At 47.2% G+C, this 25,678-nt stretch overlaps 1 protein-coding gene across 2 annotated transcripts in view; it reads right to left on the bottom strand.

The window, feature by feature from the left end:
- FYB2 (FYN binding protein 2) overlaps positions 1-17,848 on the bottom strand; it is an 85,643-nt gene extending 67,795 nt beyond the window's left edge. The window contains exons 1-2 of one of the 2 annotated variants that reach the window (XM_088447887.1): positions 17,432-17,848; positions 711-1,365 (exon numbers count right to left, since the gene is read on the bottom strand). In XM_088447887.1, coding sequence (XP_088304013.1) covers positions 711-1,365; positions 17,432-17,440 — 664 coding nt within the window. In that variant the 5' untranslated portion in view covers positions 17,441-17,848. The remainder of the gene's footprint in view (positions 1-710; positions 1,366-17,431) is intronic. The other variant, XM_088447886.1, reaches the window with a different exon arrangement.
- Between the last annotated feature and the right edge of the window lie 7,830 nt (positions 17,849-25,678).

Genomic DNA, 25,678 nt, shown 5'->3' with positions numbered 1-25,678 from the left:
ACTGTGTCAGGAGCTCAGCGCTGCATGTAATGCTACAGCACAGCACCTGGCTCCTGTCACTGAGTAGGAGTCGACACTTTGGTGTCACCCCTCGGCAGGTGACACCAGGGTGCGGCCTGCACCCCCGCACCCCCCTTGTGATGCCACTGTTCCAGATACAAAGTTACTTTTTTTTTTTTGTCTGGTCTTTGCTCCCACCTCAGAATCAGCCCCTTTGCACCTACAGTACCTGGGAATTTCCTCTGCTCCTGTTGTAAACATATTTATCACCATTTTGCATCTCCATATAAATAGAAAATCCTTACACGCAAAGGATAAATACACGCACAAGCATCAAACTATGATAAAGTGCATTCTGGTTACTCAAACACATAAGTTGTGTTATAGAATATTTGAATTAAAAAAAGAAAATGTAAAACAAGAAAAAAATAATTATTATGGTCATAGAACAAAACTATAAATGTCCTTTGCATCTAGTGTAGGACAGGTGCAAGTGCCCACTGATAATGAGGACTCATAATAAATCAGAAACCTAAGGAGGTGTGGCCAAATCCGGAGATATATACATCTCTGCACGTGGGCGAATATACGCAATTTTTCTTTTTGCATGCACGCTTCTTTTGAACAATATGCTCCCAACACTGCATCAGGACCATTTTCTTTACATTTAATGAAACATAAATCAGCTAAAAAGATTAAAGAACCCTTACCTAGCTTGGGAGGGATGTCGGCTTTCTTTGGAGAAAGATCATTGGATGGAGATGGACGACCTCTGTCCTTACAGCTCATTGATGAGGAGCTATGAGCAGATTTGATCGGGTCATTAGTAACCGGTGAAGAAGCTGCCATTGACCACAAATCAGGGCCCACAACTTCATAGCAGTCTTGGACCGCAGGCTGGGTGGCCCTTTGTTCAGGGAGGTTGGGCCAGGACACTCTGTAGAATTGAGGGAGACTTTCACACGCCCCGTCCCCTTCTGTTCTGGAGTTGTCCATGATATGCACAGTCTTTCGGAAAAAGTTATTCGACTTCATGGAGTCGCTTTCTTCAGGTAACTTGTCTCTGAGAGCAACTGGTGGCTTCAGCGCTGACGGTGCCGAGGCGAGTGGCGGGTTTGCAACATTCGAAAAACCAACTGGCTTCGATACCACCGCAGGCTTGTTTGCAATGGGTGGAACGGGCTTCACTTGGCTTTCTAGAATAGAGATAACATCCTGCAATGCTGGATTGGAACGTACATTAGAAATATTGGTTGTGGAGATCTGATCATGTTGGGGTTTGGAATAATTTGCAGGCAGGGTGGTGGAGCGGCCGGCAGCTTGAAATTTTGCAATGCGTGATTTAAAGTCTGATAGTTCTTCTTCCTAAAGTGTAATAGGAATATATTAATTTATATAAAGACTGCACCGGTACATCAGTCCCGGACCCAATAGAGCTTACAATCTAATTTTAACTTATGACAAAGCAATTCAGGGCTAATTGAAAATAGCACAGAACAGGTCATATTGTACTTACCTGCTTCCCCGCATACTGTATTAAAGCAGAGATAGGCAACATGTGAATCCCCAGCTGTTGTGGGACTATAACTCCCAGCATACCTAGCCAGTACTAAGGCTGGAGAATCACACGGTGCAGTACTTTGTAATAAAATGACAATAGAGAATAGACAATAAATTATATTAATTGTTTTAGCTAGAAGAAGATAACGCAGATACTGAGTAAAACAGAGTAGAATAAATTACAAAAAAAAGTGCATACGAGAAAAAAAAATGTGCAAGGGATTCAGGATCTATAGAAGTCACCGCACTCTCCCGTCAGGTCGACTGTCCCATACTTTAGATCAGTTTCGCTGCACCTGACCAGTGTCCTCTTAATTCTGATCACAGGTCCTGGTACGGTTGCTCTATAAATTGGCACCTCTGTGCCCACATTGCTGTTGACTAAACATTGGTTCTGCTTTTATTGTTAATAGAAAACATACTTGAGGCTTGTAGAACTGAATGGATTATTGTTCACCGTTAATATGGGATATTATTGTATGAGAGTATTGTGTTTGTGGAGTGTCTGTGTAATGGAGGTGGCGAGGGGGGATTACTTCTGCATGGATTTAGCAATTCAGGCCAAGCTGTGAAGGTCAGTTGCATGTTTCTTCCCCAGTTACTGTCATTCCCTTATCCAGCACCCTACGGCAGACGTGTTGGTGAAATGTGATCATCTAATAGTAATAATTGTCGATATGTGTGTACGATTTGTTATATATACACGTTAGATGGTGGTGTACACCAGTAGAATCAATATTAAGGTTGACTAGACAAGGAGACTTAACCAGTAGTTTGGGTTTATTGCAGTGCTCAGATATTGTGCAGCCGTACACACAGCAGTATCAGCAGACAGTGGACCGACCGGTCATGTATGTTGAGATCAGTAGAATACAGGGTCTTCCCAGGAGTTTAGTACAACACGTCTGTGTAGTACTGTGTTGCTCTCTAACACAGTGGCAAGATGGCTACGTGCATGCGCAGTAACACTGTCGGCGGCCATCTTGGTAAAGGACAGATGCTTCCAATAAAGGAGCATCATGGAGATATTGTTGGTATATGCAGTGCACTACTGCACTCATAATAAAGTTATTTATATAGCATTTTTCTCCCAGTAGGACTCAAACGGCGGGATGCATCAAGCTTCGCATTCTGCATGCAATACATCCTGCCACTCATTGCATGCGTGCCGGCATATATAACGCCACTATTCATGAATAATATCGCAAAGGATATATTTGATATAAAAAAAGGATTAGAGTAAATCAAAGAAGATATTTATAACTTATAAACATCTTTGTTTATTGTAATCATTTTTATAGTTAACACTCACGAGCTTTGTGGAGCTTCCTGGGACTGCAGTGAGATGAGAGATGAGGCAGCAACAGCTCAGCCTTGCTTCTGTATAGTCAGACACTGCCTGCAGAGCTGGGGGAGGGGCCACACCACAGGCAGTAAGCTGCACAGAAAGAGACCTAATAGAGGCATGCCTCTGTGTATTTCGTGTGTGTGTGTGTGTGTGTGTGTGTGTGTGTGTGTGTGTGTGTGTGTGTGTGTGTCTTAAGCACTGATGGACACTTTGGATGTGTCATGTGACCAGCCACCGGCAGTATGAGAAGACAGTGATGCAGGTAGGAGAATCAATGGACACTGAAGCTTAGTGTAGTGAGAAGAGAGTTACAATGGATAGGGGGTGAGACAGGCTTCCCAGCCATTGACCTCACCGCACGTCACTGCAACAGCGACGCCCTACACCAATTGAGGAGTGACTGCACTCCGAACACATCGCAAGGACAGTCTCCTTTTGATGTCTCTGTCCCTGCATGTGGTATTTGATACATTCTGGCGGTATTATCACATGCTGCAATGCAATTTTGGATACTAATATTGTGGCCAGATCGCATTGAGCATGTGATTATTGATAAATGGGCCCATCACTGAGCGAAGAACCCTTACCTAATTGCAAGAAACCAGTGTGTGACCCACTTTTCAAAGTCACTGGCACTCCAAGTAAACAGTTTGGGTGCCTCGGCCTTAGAGTGATGGATCCTAAAGATGTCATTGTGCTGCTGTAGCCTATGGCCTACACTTCGAACCCTCCCCGGCGATGGCCGCCGCACATGCATGGTTAGCAGACCGTTCATGTGCAGGAGACCAGATAGACAAACGAAGAGAATGTTTATGCGTTCACTTCACTCTGAGCACATAGAGGCGGACTTCTTTTGGAGCCCCTATGTGTGCTTTTAAATACAATGCGGTGGTATTATCACATTCTGCAATGCGATTTTGGGCATTACTATTTTATTTATATGTGATTATTGATAAATGGACCAATAAGAGATCTCCAGGGCGCAGATGTACTAAACTCCGGAAAGTGATAAAACTGGAGAGTGATAAGCTGCCAACCAGTGGCGTTTCTAGATCGGAGACTGCCCAAGGGCCCCCTCCTACATGGGCCCCCTCCTCTCTGTCCGGCAGCGCACTGAGCTGTCCATAGATTATGCGTAGGTCACCGGGAAAATGGCCGCGGCGGCCATTTTCCAGTCATTTTTACAGTGCCGGACCCCCGCACCGACTTGGGACTCCAGAGAGGTAAGTAATACTATGGGTGCAGGGTGTGCGGTGCCGGGCCTCCCTGGACCCAGGGGCCCGTGTGCACAGCCTGTAACATGACAGTTAGGAGCTGAGTGGCTGCTCGTTTATCACTCTGCACTTTATCACTTTCCAGAGCTTAGTACATCTCCCCCATAGGGCGGGATGCATGACACATCGCATTTTGAATGCAATACATCCCGCCACACACCAACGCCGTAAGAGCTGTCCTTTGCCATAGAAGGACTTCCGGGATTATGACCCAGGAGTCATTCTGCGCTTGTTGTAGTTGGTGTTGGAAGGGGTTGGGTACAGGATGCCGATGCTCGAGATCACAGTGGTCAGAATCCTGATGCCAGCATCCCGACAGTGTCACAATCCTGACAGAAAGGAGGTAAGCTACCCCTCCCCGCAGCCTAAACCTAACCCAACCCCCCAGTGCCTAAAACTAACCACCCTCCCCTGCAGCTTAACCCCAACCCTTCCCCTAGTTCTTAAACTTAACCGTAACCCCAATACTTACAGTCGAGATGCCGGCGGTCGGGATGCCAGCGCCAGGATTCTGACTTGTGTCGGGATTCCGGTGCAGCCATTCTGAGCGCCAGCATCCCAACACCTGGGAGGATAATTGCATCCCATTGGCAGGGATCCCTCCCAGGGGAACATGCGAATAGAAGCCCACAGGCTTCTATTGGGTAACTCCATCTAAAGATGGCGTTGCCCACCGCATGCAGTAAGTGGCCAAACCTCCAAAAACCTTGGCATGATGTCTTCAGAGTTCGGGTGGAGTGGGTGGCACGGGGCGCCGTAACACTCAGTCACAGTGCTGACTGCCGAATATTTGAGGAGGGCAGCACTTTAGAATTGAGGAATACTAATAAATATAGTAATAATAATCTCCGATATAAATAAATGCTGCAAATCCGACTGGATTTCATACTCGCTGCTTAGTAAATGTACCCCCAAGTTTTCTTTACAATACCTACATGCACCAGTGGCTACCTGCTTAACAGAGATGGTCCCAGTGATACCCCTTTTAGCTAAAACTCGGGTTATTGCAGGGTTAACCCAGGCAGCTCCTTGGTGTAAAAGGGGAGAGGGTTGGATCGCCGGGTCGAGCGATCCGGCGATCCAACCCAGGTAACTTGCAGGGTTTAACATGGGAATAACCAGTGAAACCCTGCAGTGTGAACGGCACGCTCCGGGTCACGATGACCTGGAGCTCGCCGCATGCTGGTCGATTGGTCCGGCTTCAGTGGCGCTTGGAGATGACATTATCTTCAAGCGTCCACTTCAACGCCGGAAAAGCCGGGTCTATGTAAAGGCAGTATTAGAGAACTCCCGCAGCAACTCCCAGAGGGGAGAAATAAACCAGCAGTGAAGCAGAGACCTAAATTGGTAAAAATAGGCTCATTAATCTCCACATTAGGTAGTAGTGGTGGTAATGAGGAGTACCTAGCAGTGGCCCTGGCAAAAATTCTAAAAGTGGCCTTATGTTGCTGCTGCTGGGATAATCAACTGGCGACACGCTACAGGGGGTGGAGCCATCCGACAGGCAGACCGGCCCCAGTGTCCCCTCACCCCAGCGGGAATCTTCCCGGGTAAACTAGAATGCCAATTCGCCCCTGGTAGTAGCTAGCATCGTGGTATGGCGGACGATTGAAACTTTTCAAGATATTAGTGAAGGACTTGTGTCGGCCAGAATTTAGCACATGTACGACAGTGACAGGATCTCACCTGAATAAAGCCAGAAAATGACAACCTGCTACTAGGTAGGTTTATACAGAATACAAAAAACAATAAAAACTTTTTTGAGTCCGCACAAGTACCTTTATATATCACCTGCTTAAATATCTTTGCAAAATTGAAGCATAACATTTAAATATGAACCAAATGTATAAGCAGATCAATTACCAGAGTATTACGGCCGCACTAAGGGCCTGATTCAAAGATGGGCGCAATGGCGATTACGTACACAGATCGAACGTTTGTCATCGCGTATGCGCATAAGCCACACTGCATGTGCGCAGCGATCACATTGCAATTACGGACGCATAGAGGAATCCATCGCAAAGTAAGTGACAGGTTGTGAGCGTTTGGGGGGTGGTCAATAAAACGCAGGCGTGTCAGACTGTTTAAACGCTGTTACATGGGCGTGCATAAATTAGCCCTTGCGAACTCCTACACAGCATGAGAGCTCTCTGCGTGTCAGGAGAGCTGCCATGTCTGCGGCTGGTCAGACCTGCCGTAAGGGCAAGATGGCTGCTCGATGTGCATTGATGTCCAGGAATTATGAGGATTGTCCATGAAAGATGACGTTTTGCCTCTTTCTGAGACCCAATTTTTGGCGGGAAAATCTGAACTAATCCGAGCCGGCACATCCCTAGTACACACATGAGAAGGCAGAGGTGTGTGTACTTATATTACTATTAGCATAGTTTCACAGCTGCGATTGCATTAGCATCCATCTCTAAATCAGGCCCTACATTGGTGGTGCTCCCAGTGTTTTTGTAAATACAGAACTACAAAGGTTTGCACAGGCAGGAGAAAAAAAAACTCTTCCTGGAGCACTCATTTGGTAAAATGTCAAAGTATCATATCCCAAATAGATTAAAATTATATATTATATTTGCACAGGTAAACTCCTCACAGATTGGTGAACCCTGGACCGTCATTACTCAGTTAAGCATATACAGCCTGATTCAGAGAACATTGAAGCACGTCGGCGGCCATCTTACCCTTGTGGCAGGTCAGAACTGCTGCAGCCTGGGAGCGTCTTCTGACACACAGAGCTGCATATGCAATAGCCGTGGCCAATTTAACGGTGTTCAAGTGGCCAGGCAGGCCTGCGCTGCGCTGACCCCCCCCCCCTCCCATCAACACTCTCAAATGCTCACTTTCCATCAATCACTCTGCGATGGGTCCCCGTGGCCTGCAGCGCAATCCAGCAGCGCAGACAGTTAAGTTTGGTGTCACTGCAAATAGAGGCTTGGAGCTATGGGATATTGCTGTGACACCAAACTTACCTGTCTGCGTTGCCGGATTGTCTGGCCGTCCTTCGGCACACTGGTATGCATTGCTGGTCTCCGGAGGGCGAGCGGACATTGTGTTGCTGGAAACGCAGTGTTGGGGAGGTTGAGGCTGTGACCGTGCCGCGGCTGACTAAGGACACAGGAGAGAACCCGACCGTCATTAGCCACACTAAAGGGGTTTATTTATCAAGCAGTGAAAAACTTAGAGAAGTGGACCAGTGGAGAAGTTGCCCATGGCAACCAATCAGCTCCTACCTATTATTGTATAGACTGTACTTAATAAATGTTACTTCAAAGCTGATTGGTTGCCATGGGCAACTTCTCCACTGGTCCACTTCACTATGTTTATCACTGCTTGATAAATAAACCCCATGTCTCCAGTTGGAGATTAAGCCTCCCTCTCTTCTATTTCCCTGATCAGCGCGCAGGGGGATGTCCCGATCTCCTGATTTGGAGACATAATAATATATGGTGCATACAAATGTTAGTATAAGCACAAAGCTGCTTACATAATCATTGCATTAAATCTAACTACAAGCTACAGTTCAAGGACTGTGATACTTCTGAGATGAGGAGGATACGGTTATAACTGCAATTATTAAGAGTTCTGTGTGGACAGAGCAAATATCCCTCTTTTTTATATATTGGACTTGATAGGGTATATAAGATCCAACTCCTATAGCAACCCAAACAAGTGGAGCGATATTAACTATTCAAATAATAGTATAAATAAAGAATAAATTAAGGAAAAAAAACCAATGTTTTATGTATATGGAGAATGTTTGTGACATTTTACAATTACCCTGTTGACCGGTCAATAAATTGTTTCTAATATTATTATTATTATTATTATTATTAATAATAATAAAATGAGCTCATTATTAGTGTGTGAATTTCTCTATACCATTCTTCTCTTATATTATCAGCGCAGAGGTTATCAATAGATTTTTATGTTACACCTGTTTTCATGTGTTTATATTTATATGGGCAACCATAAGCACATTAGTCCTTTGCTGCTTTTTGTATATGCACTTCGTTAATCGTTTAATAACGATATATTTTATATATATATTCAATTCTTAGCACCAAGCCATTTTGTGTATGGTGGTAATCAAATATAGATATTAATTTATTTTGGACCAGACTACAGTATTAGGAGCTTTTTGATTAATAATATTTTGGGACCACAGCTCGTGACACCTTGAGAAATATATGTAATTACCATTTAATTATGTATCAAGGATGGTTATACATTTAATTTATTTTAATACTTATTTGCTTATTTGTATGCAGTTTTAGAGTATATCAATAAAAGTTATAGTTTATATGATACTGTGACATTTAACCATCAGGAGTGCCCTAGGAAGAGTGTTTTTTTTGTGTTTCTGCCTTTGCAAATCTTCGTAGGTTTATACAGAACCCTCTAAGGCAGAATGCACGATAAAGGAAAACATTCATACAATGTCACAAGTTATGTTTCAGCATTTTTTGCTGCGCGGTTCAACCTTTCACAACCGGATTGGTCAGTTTCACACTTAAAGGGCCGGTAGCATTGATTAATCAGAGTGTGTTCATTATTTGTAGAACTCCAGCCATTTACCAAGGACTGCAAAAGTGATCAACTATAACAAACGTATAAAGAGTTTGGTAACTACTTTGGGATCATGGGGGAGATGTATTAACGGCAATATCGCCAATGCCTTACATCCCCCCTGACTTCGCGTACATACCGTGGTTCGTTACCGCGGTATGTACCAAGGATTTCTCAAAGGACAGCTGTCTCGATGAGAGCTGTCCTTTGCGATGCTGCCGGGCACAGGGGCTTCCGGGTTGAACACCCAGAAGTCCTTCTGCGCATGCGTAGAAGGCCGCGGGGCTCATAGGAGGGATCCGATCGGATCCCTCCCAGCACCGAGTGTCGCGTTAAGAAGCCCATAGTCTTCTATTGGGTAACGCCACCTGAAGGTGGCGTTACCTAGCGACGCGAAGCAGCAGAATGCGGGGAATGCGTTAAAAATTAGTTAAAACCCCCGAAAATTGCATTTTCGGGGGTTTTACCGCATTTTTGCCGTTAATACATCTCCCCCCATGTTTTATGTTTGCAATCTTATAATCAATTATCAGTATAGGCAGTGATTCGGTCAAATCACTGACAGTAAAAGTGGTCAGCAGGTGATTTCTTAAGGCCTGTGGGGGAGATTTATCAAACTTTCTAAAGGGGACACGTGGGAGTGTTGCTCATAGCAACCAGATTGTAGCTATCCGGTACATTGCATAAAATGGTAACTTGAATTCGACTGGACACGGACACGCATCTAAGTGGCCAGGTATCATTTATCCAAAATAAACCGATTAAAGTAAAGAGCGGATAAGGCGTATGCAGCACATTGTGGCGCACTATATGACAACATGGCCCTCAGCTACAAGTTCTGCCAATCAGTATTTGCTGGGATCTGTAGTTCCACACTAGCTGTCCAAGTCATAGGGGAAAACAAAATAATAATCTGCATTAAATCAGAGGTCTGAGGAGTTTAGCTGCATTCCTCAAGCTGAAACTAATATCTCCTTACCTGGGAGTAAAAGGTTTTGAAAACCCATTATCAAAAAAAGAAAACACCTATAGAAAGCCAGATTAGCGCCTATATTACACACAAATAAATAACTACACATTCACCTTGTACAATATTATTAACCCTGCATCATGTACATACTATACAGTCTGCCGATACCATCATTTCTATGGGGCACAACAAAACAGTGCTATAAACCTAACTTATACAAGATATCCCCAACTATTCTACACCTTGTGAATCTCTTCATATGTTTATGGGATCATATATCACAGTTTGACATTTACCACCGTACTTCACGGAATGCTTTGAGGACATTGATTGTTTATGCATATTTGCAGCATGTAAGTTGCATTCTCTCTCTGCATTCTTACATTGTGCATGAACAGTGGGCCTGATTCAGACCCGCTCGTAAGCGAGTCGATTGTTAGGCAGTGTGCACGCGAGCCCCGGAGCGAGCGCAAAAAGCACTCGCTCCGGCACTCGCATCCAAAAGGGGCGACTGTCGATGTTGATCGACAGCTCGCCCCGTTTGGAAGGCTGGGCGGGGGGGTGGCTGGGCAAACGGAGGCGTTCCTGCAGGAACGCCAGCCGTTTGTGGGCGGCCCTACTGACATCACTCGTGATGTCAGTAGGTGGACTTCCTGCTCTATTCGAGCAGGAAGTCCACTGGGGCTTGCGGCAACGAGACCCTACCGCAAGGGTCTCGTCACAAGCCCGATGGTCTCGATGGTCTTGACCATCGAGACCATCACCTGGCCGCTCGCATAAGCTGTGGGTGGTAACCCACAGCTATGCGAGCGGCCAAGAGGCCGCAACTAAAAAAACAAGCGCCCGCCCTGATTCAGAGCGAGCGCTCGCTTTTTGCGAGCGCCTCTGAATCAGGCCCAGTGTTTGGTGAAGCTAGCACAGTGGTCAGGTCTTAACGTGTGGCCCATTCACGGGGAGGTCTGTGAATGAAAACGGACCGCAAGCAATTTAGGCCACTGATGATTTGCCTGTTATTTACCAGGACATGAATGCAGCTTAAGCGGATCTCATACAAGGGATCGCTGGTACATATGTGCCTGTTCCTGAAATTAAGGTGCGTCCCCCACCGCACCGCTCTCCTCACCAACAGGTCTGGGGTCTGCTGCACACAGTAGGGCTCTGTCATTCTTCCCACCCACTATGAGGCTCCATTTTAATCTGCAGCTTTAGTAGATAGATAGCAACAGAGCACAGGTTAATGCTTAGAAATAAAAAAAGAAGTTTTAAGTTCAGAAATGGAAAAACATCCTTCATAGAAGCTGAGCAAAGTGGTGACAAATCTTCACCCCTCTTTGTGGCCGAAATTTCGTAGATACAATCTTCCAATTCACTCGTCTCTATTCACCCAGATGGAATAGGTCAGGTTATGGGCTATGAAGGTTACGTGTGTGTGTGTTGTGTAAACTATTCTAATTTCATATAACAGGTGTGTTTGTAACTACATCAGTCTGACAGGAGCCGCAAATCATCACTATGTGCTGCTGGGGACCCTGCTCCTCCCACTGTATGACTATAGTCTAGAGCCGGGCATACAGTACACTAAACCATATGTCGTCCGTTCCGGCGAATCAGACGACATATCATCCACATCGGGCGGTGTGTACCCACTACGTTGATGACTATGCGCGCTGTCAGCAACATCTCCCGTCTGACCTGCATGCAGCATGGCCCCCACTGTTTTGCTCCCAGCATCGGCAAGTGTGTACCCAGCATAAGATCAGAATTTATCATCACTAAAGCTGGGTGGGTACACACGTAAAGATTTTCTGTCCAACCATCCAACTAGTTGATTGGTTGGAATGAAAATCTGGTAAGGTATGAAAGCAAATGACAATCAGCAATTTGCTCCCAAACCCTCTGGAAAATGGACAAAATCTGTTGTTTGAACAAATTGTTTAGATCAAACATTTAACAAACTTGTCTGCCGACCATTTTCATCTGTTTTCTGGCATTTAGGAGCAAATTGCTGATCATCAGTTACTCCCATACGTTACCAGATTTTCATTCCAACCAATCAACTAGTTGGATGGTTGGACAGAAAATCTTTACGTGTGTATGCAGCTTAACAATAAAGCCATAAACTAGAAATAAAAGACAGAAGACACGCGTATTGGGATTTAACTAAGGTCACAGCTTCTATTAATATGACATAGATTGAGTAAAGGTGACCTAAGGAAGCTTTGCCAAAAACTCAGGGCCTGATTCAGACCCGCTCGCGAGCACTGATCGCTCGTAAGCAGGTCGATGTTGCCCAAATGCGCATGCGCACGACGGAGGCGCGAGACCCGAATAACGACGGGGAAGCCGTCATTAAGGGTCTCGCACCAAAGGGGGCGTGCTGTCGATGGTGAGTGACAGTACGCCCCCTTTGGTGGGCGTGCTGGGGGCATGGCTGCCCACTAGCGATGTCACTGGGAGTGATTTTGGCTCTGATAGAGCCAAAATCACTCCAGGGCTTGCGGTCAAGGAGACCCTATCACAAGGGTCTCGTTGCAAGCCCGATGGTCTTGACCATCGCGACCATCATCATGGACGCTCGCATAAGCTATGCGAGCGTCCAAGAGGCCGCTTCGCTAAAAAAAAAAAAAACGCCCTGATTCAGAGCGGGCGCTCGTTCAGAGCGTCCGGCTCTGAATCAGGCCCTCAGTTGCTGTACGCCCCCATTGCAAACTGAGCCGCAAAGGCCTACTCTCCCCTCTCTATTAGCATAGCACTACTGGGGCCCAAACTTACTGAAGGAGCCCAGGCCCTCTTATGGGCAGAGACAGTTCACCCAGCGAAAGGGAAGCAGCCAACACTTGCGCCAATTATTGGCCGCTGAGAAGCAAAGCTTTCCCGCCTAGCTGAGCCTTTGCCAAGTTCTAAATTGAAGGAACTCAGATGAACAAAAACCACCACAACACATACTTACCGACTTTCAGCTACCTCCTTGCGGGAGGGGGTAGCCAGGCTTCTATGGAGGGGGGGAGGGGCAAAGGTGACGCGGCAATGATGCAGCATTAGGGGCGGAGCAGGGGCATGCAACAAAACACAATAGGGAAGGGTGGTTGGGGAATCCTGAATAAAAGAGCAAATTACTTTAACCAGACTCTCCCTTATAGAAACTCATAAGGACCCTCCCCTTCTACACTACAATAGGCTAATTGGCCTCAACTACACCTGTCAGTCTAAAGTCTAAACCATACTTGCCTACTCTCCTGCCATGGCCAGGAGGCTCCCGAATATTGGGTGGCGCTCCCAGCCACCCGGAAATGTGGGCTAGTTTTCCCGGAGCCACCACACGACCACCTACTGGGTGAAGAGGACAATGCAAGCAGCAGATGACTCGATACGCACTGAATCATGTCATCGCAGCCATGCCTCCTGCTCTACAATGCAGGTAATCACTGCATTGTATAGCAGGGGTGTGGCCACGATGATGCGATCTTGCTGCCACGCCCCCATAATGCCACCTATGCCGCACCATGCCCCATATCTCTATGTTGCACCATGCTGACCTGGCTGCCCCCTCACATCAGGCAAGGGATTGGGCTAAATGATGATACTAAATCATTTGATCCCCTCCCTGTGGATCTGAATCATGTCATTTTGCTGTGACGGGTGCGTGGCCTAATGATGTGAAGGCCCAGCCTCCCTCTTGTAGTAGGCAGCTGCATCTCCTCTCGGGGCTTCTCCCGAGATAAACAAACAAAACAAAAGTAGGCAAGCATGCTACAAGCATGTTACATGCAGCCATGTCCTCCGACTCCTCACTGACACATCACTCATCTCCTGATATACTCTGTGCTGCTGGGGATCCGGCACATTACACTATAGCCGGTGTCTTCCTGCTGCCTCCATTCCCCTCCTCACATCATGTCACTGCCCCTGTCACATGCAGCCCTGTCCTCACTAGCATATCACTCATCTCCTGATATACTCTGTGCTGCTGGGTCCCCTGCTCCTTCAACTATATAACTCTCAGTCTGTGGCTTCCTGCTGCCTCCATTCCCCTCCTCACATCATGTCACTGCCCCTGTCACATGCAGCCCTGTCTTCACTAACACATCACTCATCTTCTTATATACTCTGTGCTGCTGGGTACCCTGCTCCTTCCACTATATAACTCTCAGCCTGTGGCTTCCTGCTGCCTCCATTCCCCTCCTCACAATATGTATGATGCCAATTGTGTATACATGCCTCGGATGACTCCGCTGGATGCGGCATGCAGACCTGCTCGCCCTCTAATTCAGACATCTCCCAGACATTCTCAGAGAGTAGAGATTAAACTGCCACCCACAAAATCGGCACACCTATCTCCTGCTGCTACCAACTTTCTGACGATTCCATTGGCTGAATGTTTTTTATCCCCCACCCACTTCAAACTCAAAACAAATGACACCCCTGACGCGTATGAGAGCCTTGGGCAACCTGGGACTCTGCAGGCGTCGTGAAACTACAAGTCCCACTATACCCTGCCCATTATCAGATGGCAAAGCATGCTGAGGCTTGTAGTTCCATGACACCTGGAGAGGCACAGGTTGCCCGGGCCCAGCCTAGTCATACACACCCAAGAAATAATTCCAATAATAACCAGTGTTAATTGAATTTTCCACATGATGAAACCCATTCTAAGTGCATTGTGAATGTGTAGCAATATATTCAGTAACTGTCTGTAATAGTGTATTACAGAAACATCCACAGAACTCATAGGCGAGTGTGGGCCCTGTGCACTAACTATGAAGGATACAGTATCTTGTACTTCCCCCAAACACTGCACAGAACCTGGACCACCAGCGAGTGTGAGCTGCTTATTACAGGTTATCAGGGCAGGTGTCTGGTTATAATTCGAATAATTATTTGCATGCTAGTCCCTGGCTCCGCACAACAAGGGTCTGAAGCAGTGACGGGGGTGGGTGGGGAGTGTGACCCCTTAATTACTTGAGCAATTATTGTAGTTGAGAATAAACTGTGAAAAGCAGAAAGTGATAGATACCAGGTTGCCCACCAATCGTTGGTACACGTATGCAAGAGGGGCATCCGAACTGCGGGCTGCCATTTTCCCCTGTGTGTGGGTAGGCTCCAGGAGACCCTAACCCTCCCCTTGGTGCTTGACCTTAACTGTCCCTTCTAGTGCCTAACCCTCCCTCCTGGTGCCTAACCCAGGCTTGCCTACCCTCCTGATTTGGCCGGGAGCCTCCCGAATATCGGGCGCCGCTCTCGGCCCCCCGGAAAGGGAGGCAAGCCTCCCGGCATCCACCAACCCTCCCGACCTCCCCCCAGAATAAACTAGCAATCTCCGCAGTGGGAGGGCCGGGGACGCGATTCGTGCTGAATCGCGTCATCGTGGCACTGCCCCCTGCTTCACAATTCCGAAAATAACAACATTGTGAAGAGGGGGTGGGGCCACGATGACACGATCGCGCGGCCCGTCCCCAATGTGTCATAACTGTCCGGGCACGTCCCCCGCTGTTAGCCGACAATCGGCTTCCTCCCGGAAGGAGGTAGCGGATTGTCGGCAAGTATGGCCTAACTCTAACAAAAATAAAAAGTGTCGACAATTTGTGTGTCAACCTTTTGACCCTGTTGACCATTTGTACATGTTGACGATTTCTGCATGTCGGCTTTTTGACATCTGGTGTCTATCTAGACATTGTCAACCTTTTTACTGTAGATCTTTAGACCGGATCCCATCAGAGGGACAGTATCTGAGGGAGTAGAGACCAGGGACTTTCGTCAAAGGAACAACCCCACTGATTGCATTAATGCAGATTCTCATCACAGGGGGTAACATTGCCATCTAAAAATAGGTCTAGTTCAATGTATTTTTATTAGTTTTGAAGGGACATGTATCCAGCCTTGAAGAGATAATTTGAAGTTGCCAAGAAGCAACCAATCAGCTCGTAACTGTCATTTCAAAGATTGCACTGGATAAATGACAGAAGCTGATTGGTTGCTTTGGACAACTTCTCCATTTTGTCTCTCTCCAAGGCTTGATACATCTCCCCCTTAGCATTTCATAGGTTAAGATATAAGGGCCTATTAATCATTAAATATTTGCATAACGTTTCCCAAAAAAACACCCATTTTCGAGGAACACCCTCAAATATTAAGTATCACCCCAATAAATGGGGTGATGCTAGATAAATGACAGATAGAAGCTTATTGGTTGCTGTGGGCAACTTTTCCATTCTAGCTTTCTCCAATGCTTGATACATCTCCCCCTGAGTATGTCAGATCAAGCTCCGGAATGCAGAGAGTTTGGCCCCCGCAGCTGCTAATGCCATCTGACGATGTTGTTGTGCTGCTGTAGCCTACGGGCTACACTTCGCAGAATTTACCTGGAGAGGGTTCCACCAGAACCCTTCCCTGCAATGGCTGCCGCACATGCGTGGCGTGAAGAGAACGCTAGTGCAGTCACATCGCAGGGTCGGGCAGTTCCCGCATGGGGTATTTGATACATTCCAGTGATATTAGGGCAGATGTATGAAGCTCTGGAGAGTGATAAACTGCTAGCCAATCAGCTCCTGTCATTTTTTCAAACACAGGGATCTATTTACTAAGCTGTGTTAGGAGATAAACTGAACAGTGATAAGGTACCAGCCAATCAGCTCCTAACTGCCATGTCACAGGCTGCATTTGAAAAATGGCAGTTAGGAGCTGACTGGCTGGCAGTTAATCACTTTCGAAGGCTTAGTACATCTCCCCCAAATAGCACAATGGATATTTTGGGCATAAATATTGTACCCAGCTGGCATTGAGGATGTGATTATTGATAAATGGGTCCCTTACTGAGCAAAGTACCCTTACCTAATTGCTTGGAGGCTAATTGCAAGAAAACAAGGTGTGACCCATTTTTCACAGTCATTTTCTTCATATGGCACTCCAAGTAATAACGTTTGGGCACCCCTGCCTTATGCTGGCAACGTACGGAACGATCGTCAGCGATGACGATATTTAAAAATCCTGGTGTGCTGGATGAACGATATTGTTCATCCACACACCAAATAAAAACACCAACGACCCACGATCAACAATCGCGGACCCTATGGAGAGATAACGATATCGTCCGAGTTGCCCTGTATGCCTGGACGATGGTCGATATGGTTATCGTCCAGCGGGAGCACCCATCGTTGGTCGTTCATTGCATACACACGGAACGATATATCGTTGAACGATATCGTTATCATTCAGATCGTTGAAATATATAGTTCCGTGTGTACACACCTTTAGACAGATTTATCCCGTTACAGTTTCCACCACAAACCGTGCAACTTCCAGATCTAGCAGGAGTACAGGTGCTACCATAATAGAATAAGCCAATCAGTAATTAATACACCTGTACCCCTGATCTGGAAAATAATCACCAATGGTAATACATACACATACTTATTAAAGGAATTGACATCCTTACACTGCATCATGTTAAATGTTAAAATTAAATCTTGGGAGTTGTAGATCAGGACGGTTATACTAGTAGCCCCCTAATGACTGAATATAGAATAGCAGATTTATGTCCATGTCTAACCCATTTTCAGCCTTTCCCATTAAACCCTTGATGAGCGCTGGGTTACAGGGGATCAGGCAGCACAAGTAGTAAGAGCATGTTTATAGGTCTCAGTCTCTGTCAGGCAGAGGCAACACTATGCTTAATGAAAGCAGCATTAAGTTATTATTAATCAGCCTCACCATTTCCATGATGTCTGCTCGTTCCCACACCAGCCTCAGCTCTCTGGGCAATGCTGTCTTCAGTGTTACTCGTCAGGACTGTCTGTTTTCATATTTCATTACTTCCTTGTAAAAGTAACATCTCATTTTTGTTGTTGTCAGGTTGAATTTTTCCCCTGAGATCCAATTCAGCCCCTCCCACAGGTGGGCTACTTGGGTTTTTCTTTTCAAGCCGAGCCTTTATTTTGGAGCAGGAAGGAAGCAAAACTATTCTGCACCTGAGAAGTCAGGTTACACTTTCATAGGCGCTACCAGCACTGGGCTTGTTTCTGAGTTGGAAGCAAATGGAAAAAAAATGCAAGGGACTTTGTATCTGGAACAGACCATGCTGCAATGCAAGATGGACAAATATATATATATAAATATTTGCATGCAGGGTGAATAGTGGGTGCTGTTGCATGTAGCTCACAAATGCTGGACAGCTTTATTGTTACACTGCAATTAAGATTTGGGTTTGGTCACGTCCCACCCAAATCTAAGGGGCATATGTATCAAAGCTTGATGTGAAATATATATCACCAACCAATCAGCTCAAAACTATCATTTCTTAAACACAGCCTGCAAAATGTAAGTTAGAAGCTGATTGGTTGGTGAGTGATATATATATCTCACAATTTTATCTCACATCAAGCTTTGATACATAGGCCCCTTAAATCTCTCTGCACATTTTATATCTGCCCCACCTGCAGTGCAGCATGGTTTTGGCAAGGTACAAAGTTACTGCTCTTTTTTTTTTGCTTTACACCAAACTCAGAATCCGGGAGGAGGCAGCCAGCTTGGCACAGCAGTGGGGGGGGGAGGGGGCTTGATGAGATTTTCAGGGGCGTTGCCGCACGATCGCGGCCCCGTTCCCGCTATACAATGTGAAGATTACCTGCATTGTGTACCCGGGGCCGCGATGATGCGATTTAGCGTGAATCGCGTCATCAGCTCCCCGAACCAGCCACTTAAGCAGTGGGTGAAGTTTCTATCTAAATCCATCCAGTGGAAGGCCCAGCAGAACAGGCTCCCCGGGTCAAAGTTCTGCATAGTGTACACCAAAGGGAGGTCCGCCCTGGACCTTAACCCCCCTAGTATGTCTTCTGGGATCCAATGTTACCACTCTGTGAAGTTTTCGTCCAAATCCATCCATTGGAAGGCTCGGAACAGGCGCCGTGAGTGAAAGTTTTGCCCAGCGTACACCAACATGAAGTCCGACCAGGACCCTAACCCCCCTAAAACCTGGCTAGGATCCAACTGGACCACCTCACATTGGTTTCATCCCAGTCAGTGCAGGGCTGTCTGAATGCATAACCAGACAAACAGACCAATGAATTTATATATAAGGTGCATACACACATAGGGTCTCATTCAGGTCGCAAGCACCGATGTGCTCGCAACCGGGTTGATAGTTAGCCCTGCGCATGCGCAGCAGCCGCACCGTGCGTGTGCAAGCCCCGGAGCGAGAGAGAAACTCTCTCGCTCTGGAGCTCTCTACAAAAGGGGCGGCTGTTGATGTTGATCGACAGCTCGCCCCGTTTTGTAGGCGGGCCGGGGGGGTGGTTTCCAAAACGGAAGCGTTCCTTAAGGAACGCCTACCGTTTTGTGGGCGGCCACACTGACATCATCAGTGATGTCAGTGGGGAGTTTCCTGCTCTTTCAGAGCAGGAAACTCCCTGGGGCTTGCGGCTGCCGAGACCCAACCTTAGGGTCTCGTCGCAAGCCCCGATGGTCGCGATGGTGTTCACCATCACGACCATCAACCTGGTCGGTCGTTAAGCTGTGGGTGGTAACCCACAGCTTACCTAACGACCAGGAGGCCGCACTTCAAAAATGAAGCGGCCGCCCTCATTCAGAACGAGCGCTCGCTTCTTGCGAGCGCCTCTGAATGAGGGCCATACACTCTGAAAGCTGGGTCAGGTAAGAATGTGGGAAGATACGAAGCACCTGAGATGGCAGCTCTCATTTATACCCAGCTGGCATCAATCACATAGAAAATGTGATTTACTATTAAATGTGTTACGATAACGTACAATGAGATACGACAGCTGAATTTATACAGCAGCACTTAAATATATTGTGCACATTAAATGTAGTTGCTATGTGCTAGTTGATCTACTTACTGTATATGTATTGCTCTGGGGAGTATACCTGCAGAAATGGGGCTATAATCAAGCTAATTAGCGCTGCAGACCGCATTTCCCATTATCATCAGTGGGGAACACGGCCTGATCCCTATGTAGGTCCCGTTGACTTACATCATTTTCGTAAACCACTCTATGCCTTATGATCCCTCTCCCATGGGCTCAGATATCTGACGCTGTGTGCATTTGCAGTTTCAGATTCTATGGGCGTGCGACCAGTGCCGCTGCACGGAGTACAGGGCTCTGTGGGCACCACCCTCGCCATTTCATGACCTGTGCTTCTAGCAAGCAGGATGCCTAGAACGGGATCGGTATGAATGACTGCTGGACGAGTGCCCGGCGGTCGAAATCCCGACGCCGGCAGGCTGAACAGCGAGATCCCGACGGAGGTGAGTAAACTACCTAACCCTCCCCTCTCCCCCCATATCCCTCATTTAGGGGTGCCTAACCCTAACCTCCCCACTTAGTGCCTAACCCTAACCTCTCCCCCGGGGTCCTAAACCTAATCCCCCTCCCGGCACCCTAAGCCTAACCTTCCCGGGGGGATGCCTAAACCTAACCTTCCCCCGGGGGTGCCTAACCCTAATCCCCCTTTCCCCTGGCCTAACACTAACCCTCCCAAGGGGGTGTCTAACCCTAAATCCCACCCCCCTACTGCTATGAGGGCGCGCGGACCATTCTTACCTCGTTCGGTCCCGCGTCGTTCTGGATTCCGGCATCAGGATTATGTTAGGCGTCGGTATTTCAACGCCTATCAATAATCCCTACTCGGCATTCTGCCGTCGGGATTGTGACCGGCAGCCATGACTGCACCCTCCTAGAACTGCACCCTGCAGCCTCTACAGCAGATAGAAGCAGGAGGTGGTACTATAAAAAGAGAGCAAAATTGTGGAGGGTGAGGTAATTTGGGAGGGTGGGAAGATATTAGATCAGTCTTAGACATGTTAAGTTAAAGAGAACGCTGGGACAACCATGAGATACGAGTGAGGAGAAAGGGGGAGAGATCAGGAGAGGAGAGGTAGATCTGAGTATCATCAACATCAAGCTGACATTCGCGAACCAAAGAGCTGATGAGCGCTCACCTAATGAGGATGTTTAAGAGAGAATAGGAGAGGACCAGAAACAGGACCTTGGGGACACCTACTGGTAGAGGAAGTGGGGGAGAAGAGGAGACACAAGAGGAGACAGAGAAGGAACGGTCAGATAGGTAGGAGAACAGCCAGGAGAAGGTAGTATCACGCAGACTGAGGGAGTTAAGGATCTGCATGCGGAGTGGGTGGTTTACAGTGTCCAAAGCAGCAGAGAGGTCAAGTAGAATGAGGAGGGAGTAGTGGCCCTTGGATTTGGCAGCAAGGAGGTAATTGATGACTTTAGTGAGGGCTGTTTCAGTGGAGTAGAGAGGACGGAAGCCAGACTGAAATGGGTCTGGCAGGGAGCGGGAGGAAAGAAAGGTGGTAAGGCGGTTGTAGACGATCCACTCAAGGAGTTTGGAGGCAAAGGAGAGGAGAGAGATGAGGTAGTAATTAGAGAGTCAGGGTCAAGGAAGGGCTTTTTAAGAATGGGGGAGACAAGGGCATGCTTGAATGCAGAGGGGGCAGTTCCTGATGAGAGGGAGAGATTGAGGAGGTGTGCTAGACGGGAACAGGCCTCAGCAGAAGGGAGCCGATAAGGCAGGAAGGAGTAGGGTCAAGGGGGAGGTTGATGGGGGGGGGGGGAGAACTGGTTTAGGGCATTGACTTTATCTCCAGATACTAGTAAGAATGAGACAGTTGGCAAAATGGATGGGTAGAATGGGGATAGGTAGGCTAGGGAAGAAAGGGGTCGGGTGGTGAGGGTCTGGTGGAGTGTGATGTCCTGATGTATGGATTCAATTTTAGATGTGAAGTGGGTGGCAAAGTGAAGGGCAGAGAGTGAGGTGGGGGTGCGAGGAGTGGGGGGCAGAGGAGGGAGTTGAAAGTGGTGTAGAGACGATGGGGTTTGGAGTACTGGAAGAAGATAAGGGTCTTGTAATAAGACTGGTTAGAGAGGGAAAGGGCAAAACTGTAGGATGACAGCATAAATTTGAAATGGAGGAAGTCTGCATTGAAGCGCGATTCCCTCCACTGTCGCTTGGCGGTTCGTGAGCACTTTTGCAGGTATCTCGTGCCTTTTGAATGCCGAGGTTGAGGTGTGGATCTGCGAGGTGAGTAGTGACCGAGAGCAACAGTCAAGAGCCAAAGTAAGGGAGACATTGTATAGGTATACAGCTTGGTCAGCGCAGGAGAAACAGACAGTGGGGAAGAGAAGTGAGATGAGTAGAGAGGATAAGCATTTGAGAAGACTCCTCCGATATGCCTGGAATATAACTCGGTGATGGTGGAATGACAGAGTAAAGGGGGATATCCACTTAGCGATTTTTATGAACGATTGAACGATAACGATCGTTTGATCGGTCAATCGTTTGCAAATCATTTGCAAAAATGTCTAAAACGACCAGCGATGCCCGTGCCTGCTGGTCGTTTAGACATCTATGATCTCTCCAACATGCTGGTCAACCTGACGATATCGTCAGGTTCAGCATGTTTCCAGATGATTGATGACCCTGCACTGAACGTCTGCTTGTTCAGTGCAGGCTCATCACACGACTGACAAACGACTGAACGATTACAATGTCGTAATCGTGCAGTCGTTTTCAGATCTGGTAGTGGATACCCTCCTTTAGTGGACACACCAGCAGATGCCCTTAGACAACGAACAGCCCAGACTGCTTAACCAGTGGGGTGGTCTTGGTCTATTGATATCAGTGGCAGCACAACCGTACACACAGTTATCTACACTGGTTATGGAGTGGAGCTAGGTATCCTACAGCTCATCAGCTGGTGAGTGTACGTGGAAAGTGGTGCAGCCAGAGCTAGACTCTCTGTAAGGTTGTATAAGGCAGTATATTGCAGGTCTTACAAAGCTAAGTCGAAGACTTGTGTCTCCCAATCTGGTGCTCTAACACAAGATGGCGCTATGCATGCGCAGTACTAGGTTAGTTGGCCATCTTGGTAAGGGAGTGAAGCCTTCAACAAGATGAACTGTTAATAAGACTCAGGAACTCTAGTTACATGCCCATGACACTCCCACAAGCCGGAACAGTTCTGTGCGCATAGCCGCCACCCAGTTCCTGCCCCGAAAACACTAACTTCATGCAAGGCGAGATCCAGCAAAGATCCAGCCGACTCTGAATTGAATATTAGAATGTTAACATGATTCAACATGTCGACATCCTCATAATGTTGACATGTTCACAATGACGACATATGAACTGTCGCCATGTGAATTGTCAGGTGTGGATTAACAGATAGACAGTAAAAAGGTTGACAGTGTCTAGATAGACACAAGATGTTAGCCAGTCAGTAGATCGACAGGGACAATAGGCCGACACACTAATGGTCGACATGTAAGAAGGTCTAACATGCCACTCCCGATGTAACTTCTACCAGATTAAACACTTTTGTTCCACAATGGGTAGAGTGACCCCTTTCGATCTCTGGTGTGGGTGAGTGTGATACAGTATGTCACTTTATTTTGGATAGTGCACAACAAAATGATGTAACAAATCACAGCAGAATTGTGTGCCGCTGTGCTATCCCTATGAAAGTTCTGTTCTAGAACAGAAACCAAATATAATAGGGAGAAAGTTTAGAAATTGTGAGAGTAAACGCTCACACTTTTTAATCTCGGCAAATGTAATAGAGTCCGAGGGTCTGATTCAGCAAGGAACGCAGTTGCTTATACGCACGCAATCGGCCGATTGTTGCGTTCTGCGCATGCATATGCATTGCAGTGCGCGAACTAGCCACTGCGCTCGGGACAGCGATCGCAGAGGTTATGTAGACCCTTTGCAGAGTGATTGATAAGAGGTGCTGTTTGTGGGTAGTGACAGAGAGGTGGTCGGGCGAATGCAGGCATGGCAGTGCGTTTCAATGCCGTTGCAGGGGCGTGCATAAATTAGCCACTGCGATACCAGACGCCGCCTGAGGCCTCATAGCGTGCGCTGAAGTAAGCAATTTCTGAATAAGGTCTGAGCTTCATTGTCCGATGTTACGTGATGTTACCGATTGTTTCTCTATGTTGCCCTAGTATACGGATGTGAGTAAGGGGAAATGGGCGTCCTTATGTCAGGCTGCGATCGCAATGCGAATTCAAACATTTACATATCACCGCTATTAGCAACTGCAGGTTTGCCGACTTTTATCTCCCTACTTCCGGGAGGGAGCTGTCGGGCTTCATCAGCGGGGGGGCATGGGTAGGTAAATGACACGAAGATGGGGGCGGAGCATGGGTATGACAGCGCGATCGCGTCATCGCGGCCCCACCCCCTCTTCACAATGCCGAGAATAATGGCAATGTGAAGCAGGGAGCGGGGCCATGATGACGCGATTCTGCGCGAATCGCATCACCAGTCCCTCCGCTGCTGTGGTTTAAATGGTAATCAGTATGGTATGGTAATTATATGGGGGCCGAGAGCGGCAACCGATTTTCGTGAGGCTCCCGGCCGAATCGGGAGGGTAGGCAAATATGATCAACTAGCATGCGTATAAGCAGAATAGCGATCCGTAATGAATCAGGCCCCGGGAGCATGCAAACTCTCATCCAGATGTTTTCCCATTTTCAAAATACAACTCGACCAATGTAATAGTGTGATAGGTTACTGCTAAACTCTCACATCTTCTAAACTGTCCCCTTTTACATTTGGCCCCATGGATGTTTTAATTGCACATTAACAATGTGTTCTATACCTGAATGTAGTTATATATTAAAGCCAGAGAGGTAAATTTACTAAAGTGAGAGTTTTTAGAAGTGGAGATGTTGCCCATAGCAACCAATCAGATTCTACTTAACATTTAACTAGCGCCTTCTAGAAGATAATAGCTAGAATCTGATTGGTTGCTGTGGGCAACATCTCCACGTCTAAAAACTCTCACTTTAGCAAATTTACCCCAGAGGCTCTTAATAAGCCTACAGAAGACTAGCCACCTGCCCATTGGATTTCACAGATCTTAAAGCAGATATCGCCACCTACTGGCTGATAGAAAGAGCTGCAGTGGAATTATAAGACACATATACCTTTTTTAAGGAATACATACGTTACGTCCGGATGTTCAAATGCCTGCAGCGCCAGCCCGACGTGGATAGAAATCCCGATCGTCTACAAGGTATTAGCTAACCTAATCTACACCCTAACCCTCCCTTAGGGGTGCCCAACCCTAACCTCCCCCCCTGTGCCTAACTTTAATCCCCCCTCTAAGTGTCTAAACCTAACCCCCCCCTTCCCCGCTGCCTCAACCTAAGTCCCCCGGGGGGATGCCTAACCCTAAGTTCCCCCCGGGGGTGCCTAACCCTAACCCTCCCTCCCCCTTACCTAAACCTAACCTCCGGGGGGGTGCCTAACCCTAAGTCCCCCCCCCCGGAACCCTAAACCTAAAGGCTGTCTGTGCTCGGCGCCCGGCATCCCTTCGATCGGGATGCCGGGCGCCGGGCGCCGGTCTCCCGGCGTAGGTTAATTAACCCTCGCCGGGATTCTGTAGTGGAGATGCCAGCGGTCGGCATAGCGACCGCCGGCATCATAAACGCATCCCCTTTTCTAATAGTACACTAGCCCCTTGCCTGGCACTAATGTATAAGATGCTACCGCAGCCAGGAGTGCGTTATCTGACCAGGTCGCATCTCATGCCTTAGTACTGTTTCTCTAGATCCCCCCTTGTGTAACGGAGGAAATCGATTCTGCACATGTACAGAACGGATTTCCTCCTGCTCAGGCCTCCTGAGAGTGATGTTCCAGTCTGTGGCCGCGATTCAATTGAATGCGATGTTGAATAGCCCCGGGAGGGAGCTCCCGGAACTATTCAATTCAACGCGCTAAGTCAGAGAATTCCGGTTCTCACGACTTAACCTGGGTGTTTAGGCGCATGTCCGTATGTCTTTTGTGTATGTTACGTATGTCTTTTATGTATGTATGTATGTCTTTTACAACCCAATAAAATTTTAATGTTGATTCAAATTGTAAAGCGCAACGGAATTTGCTGCGCTATATAAGAAACTGTCAATAAAAATAATA

The sequence above is a fragment of the Taudactylus pleione genome, unplaced genomic scaffold, assembly GCF_031769625.1.
Source record: "Taudactylus pleione unplaced genomic scaffold, aTauple2 ptg000442l, whole genome shotgun sequence".
Taxonomy (NCBI): Eukaryota; Metazoa; Chordata; class Amphibia; order Anura; family Myobatrachidae; genus Taudactylus; species Taudactylus pleione.
Note: the sequence above shows the minus strand (reverse complement) of the source record. Positions and strands in the feature narration are given on the sequence as shown.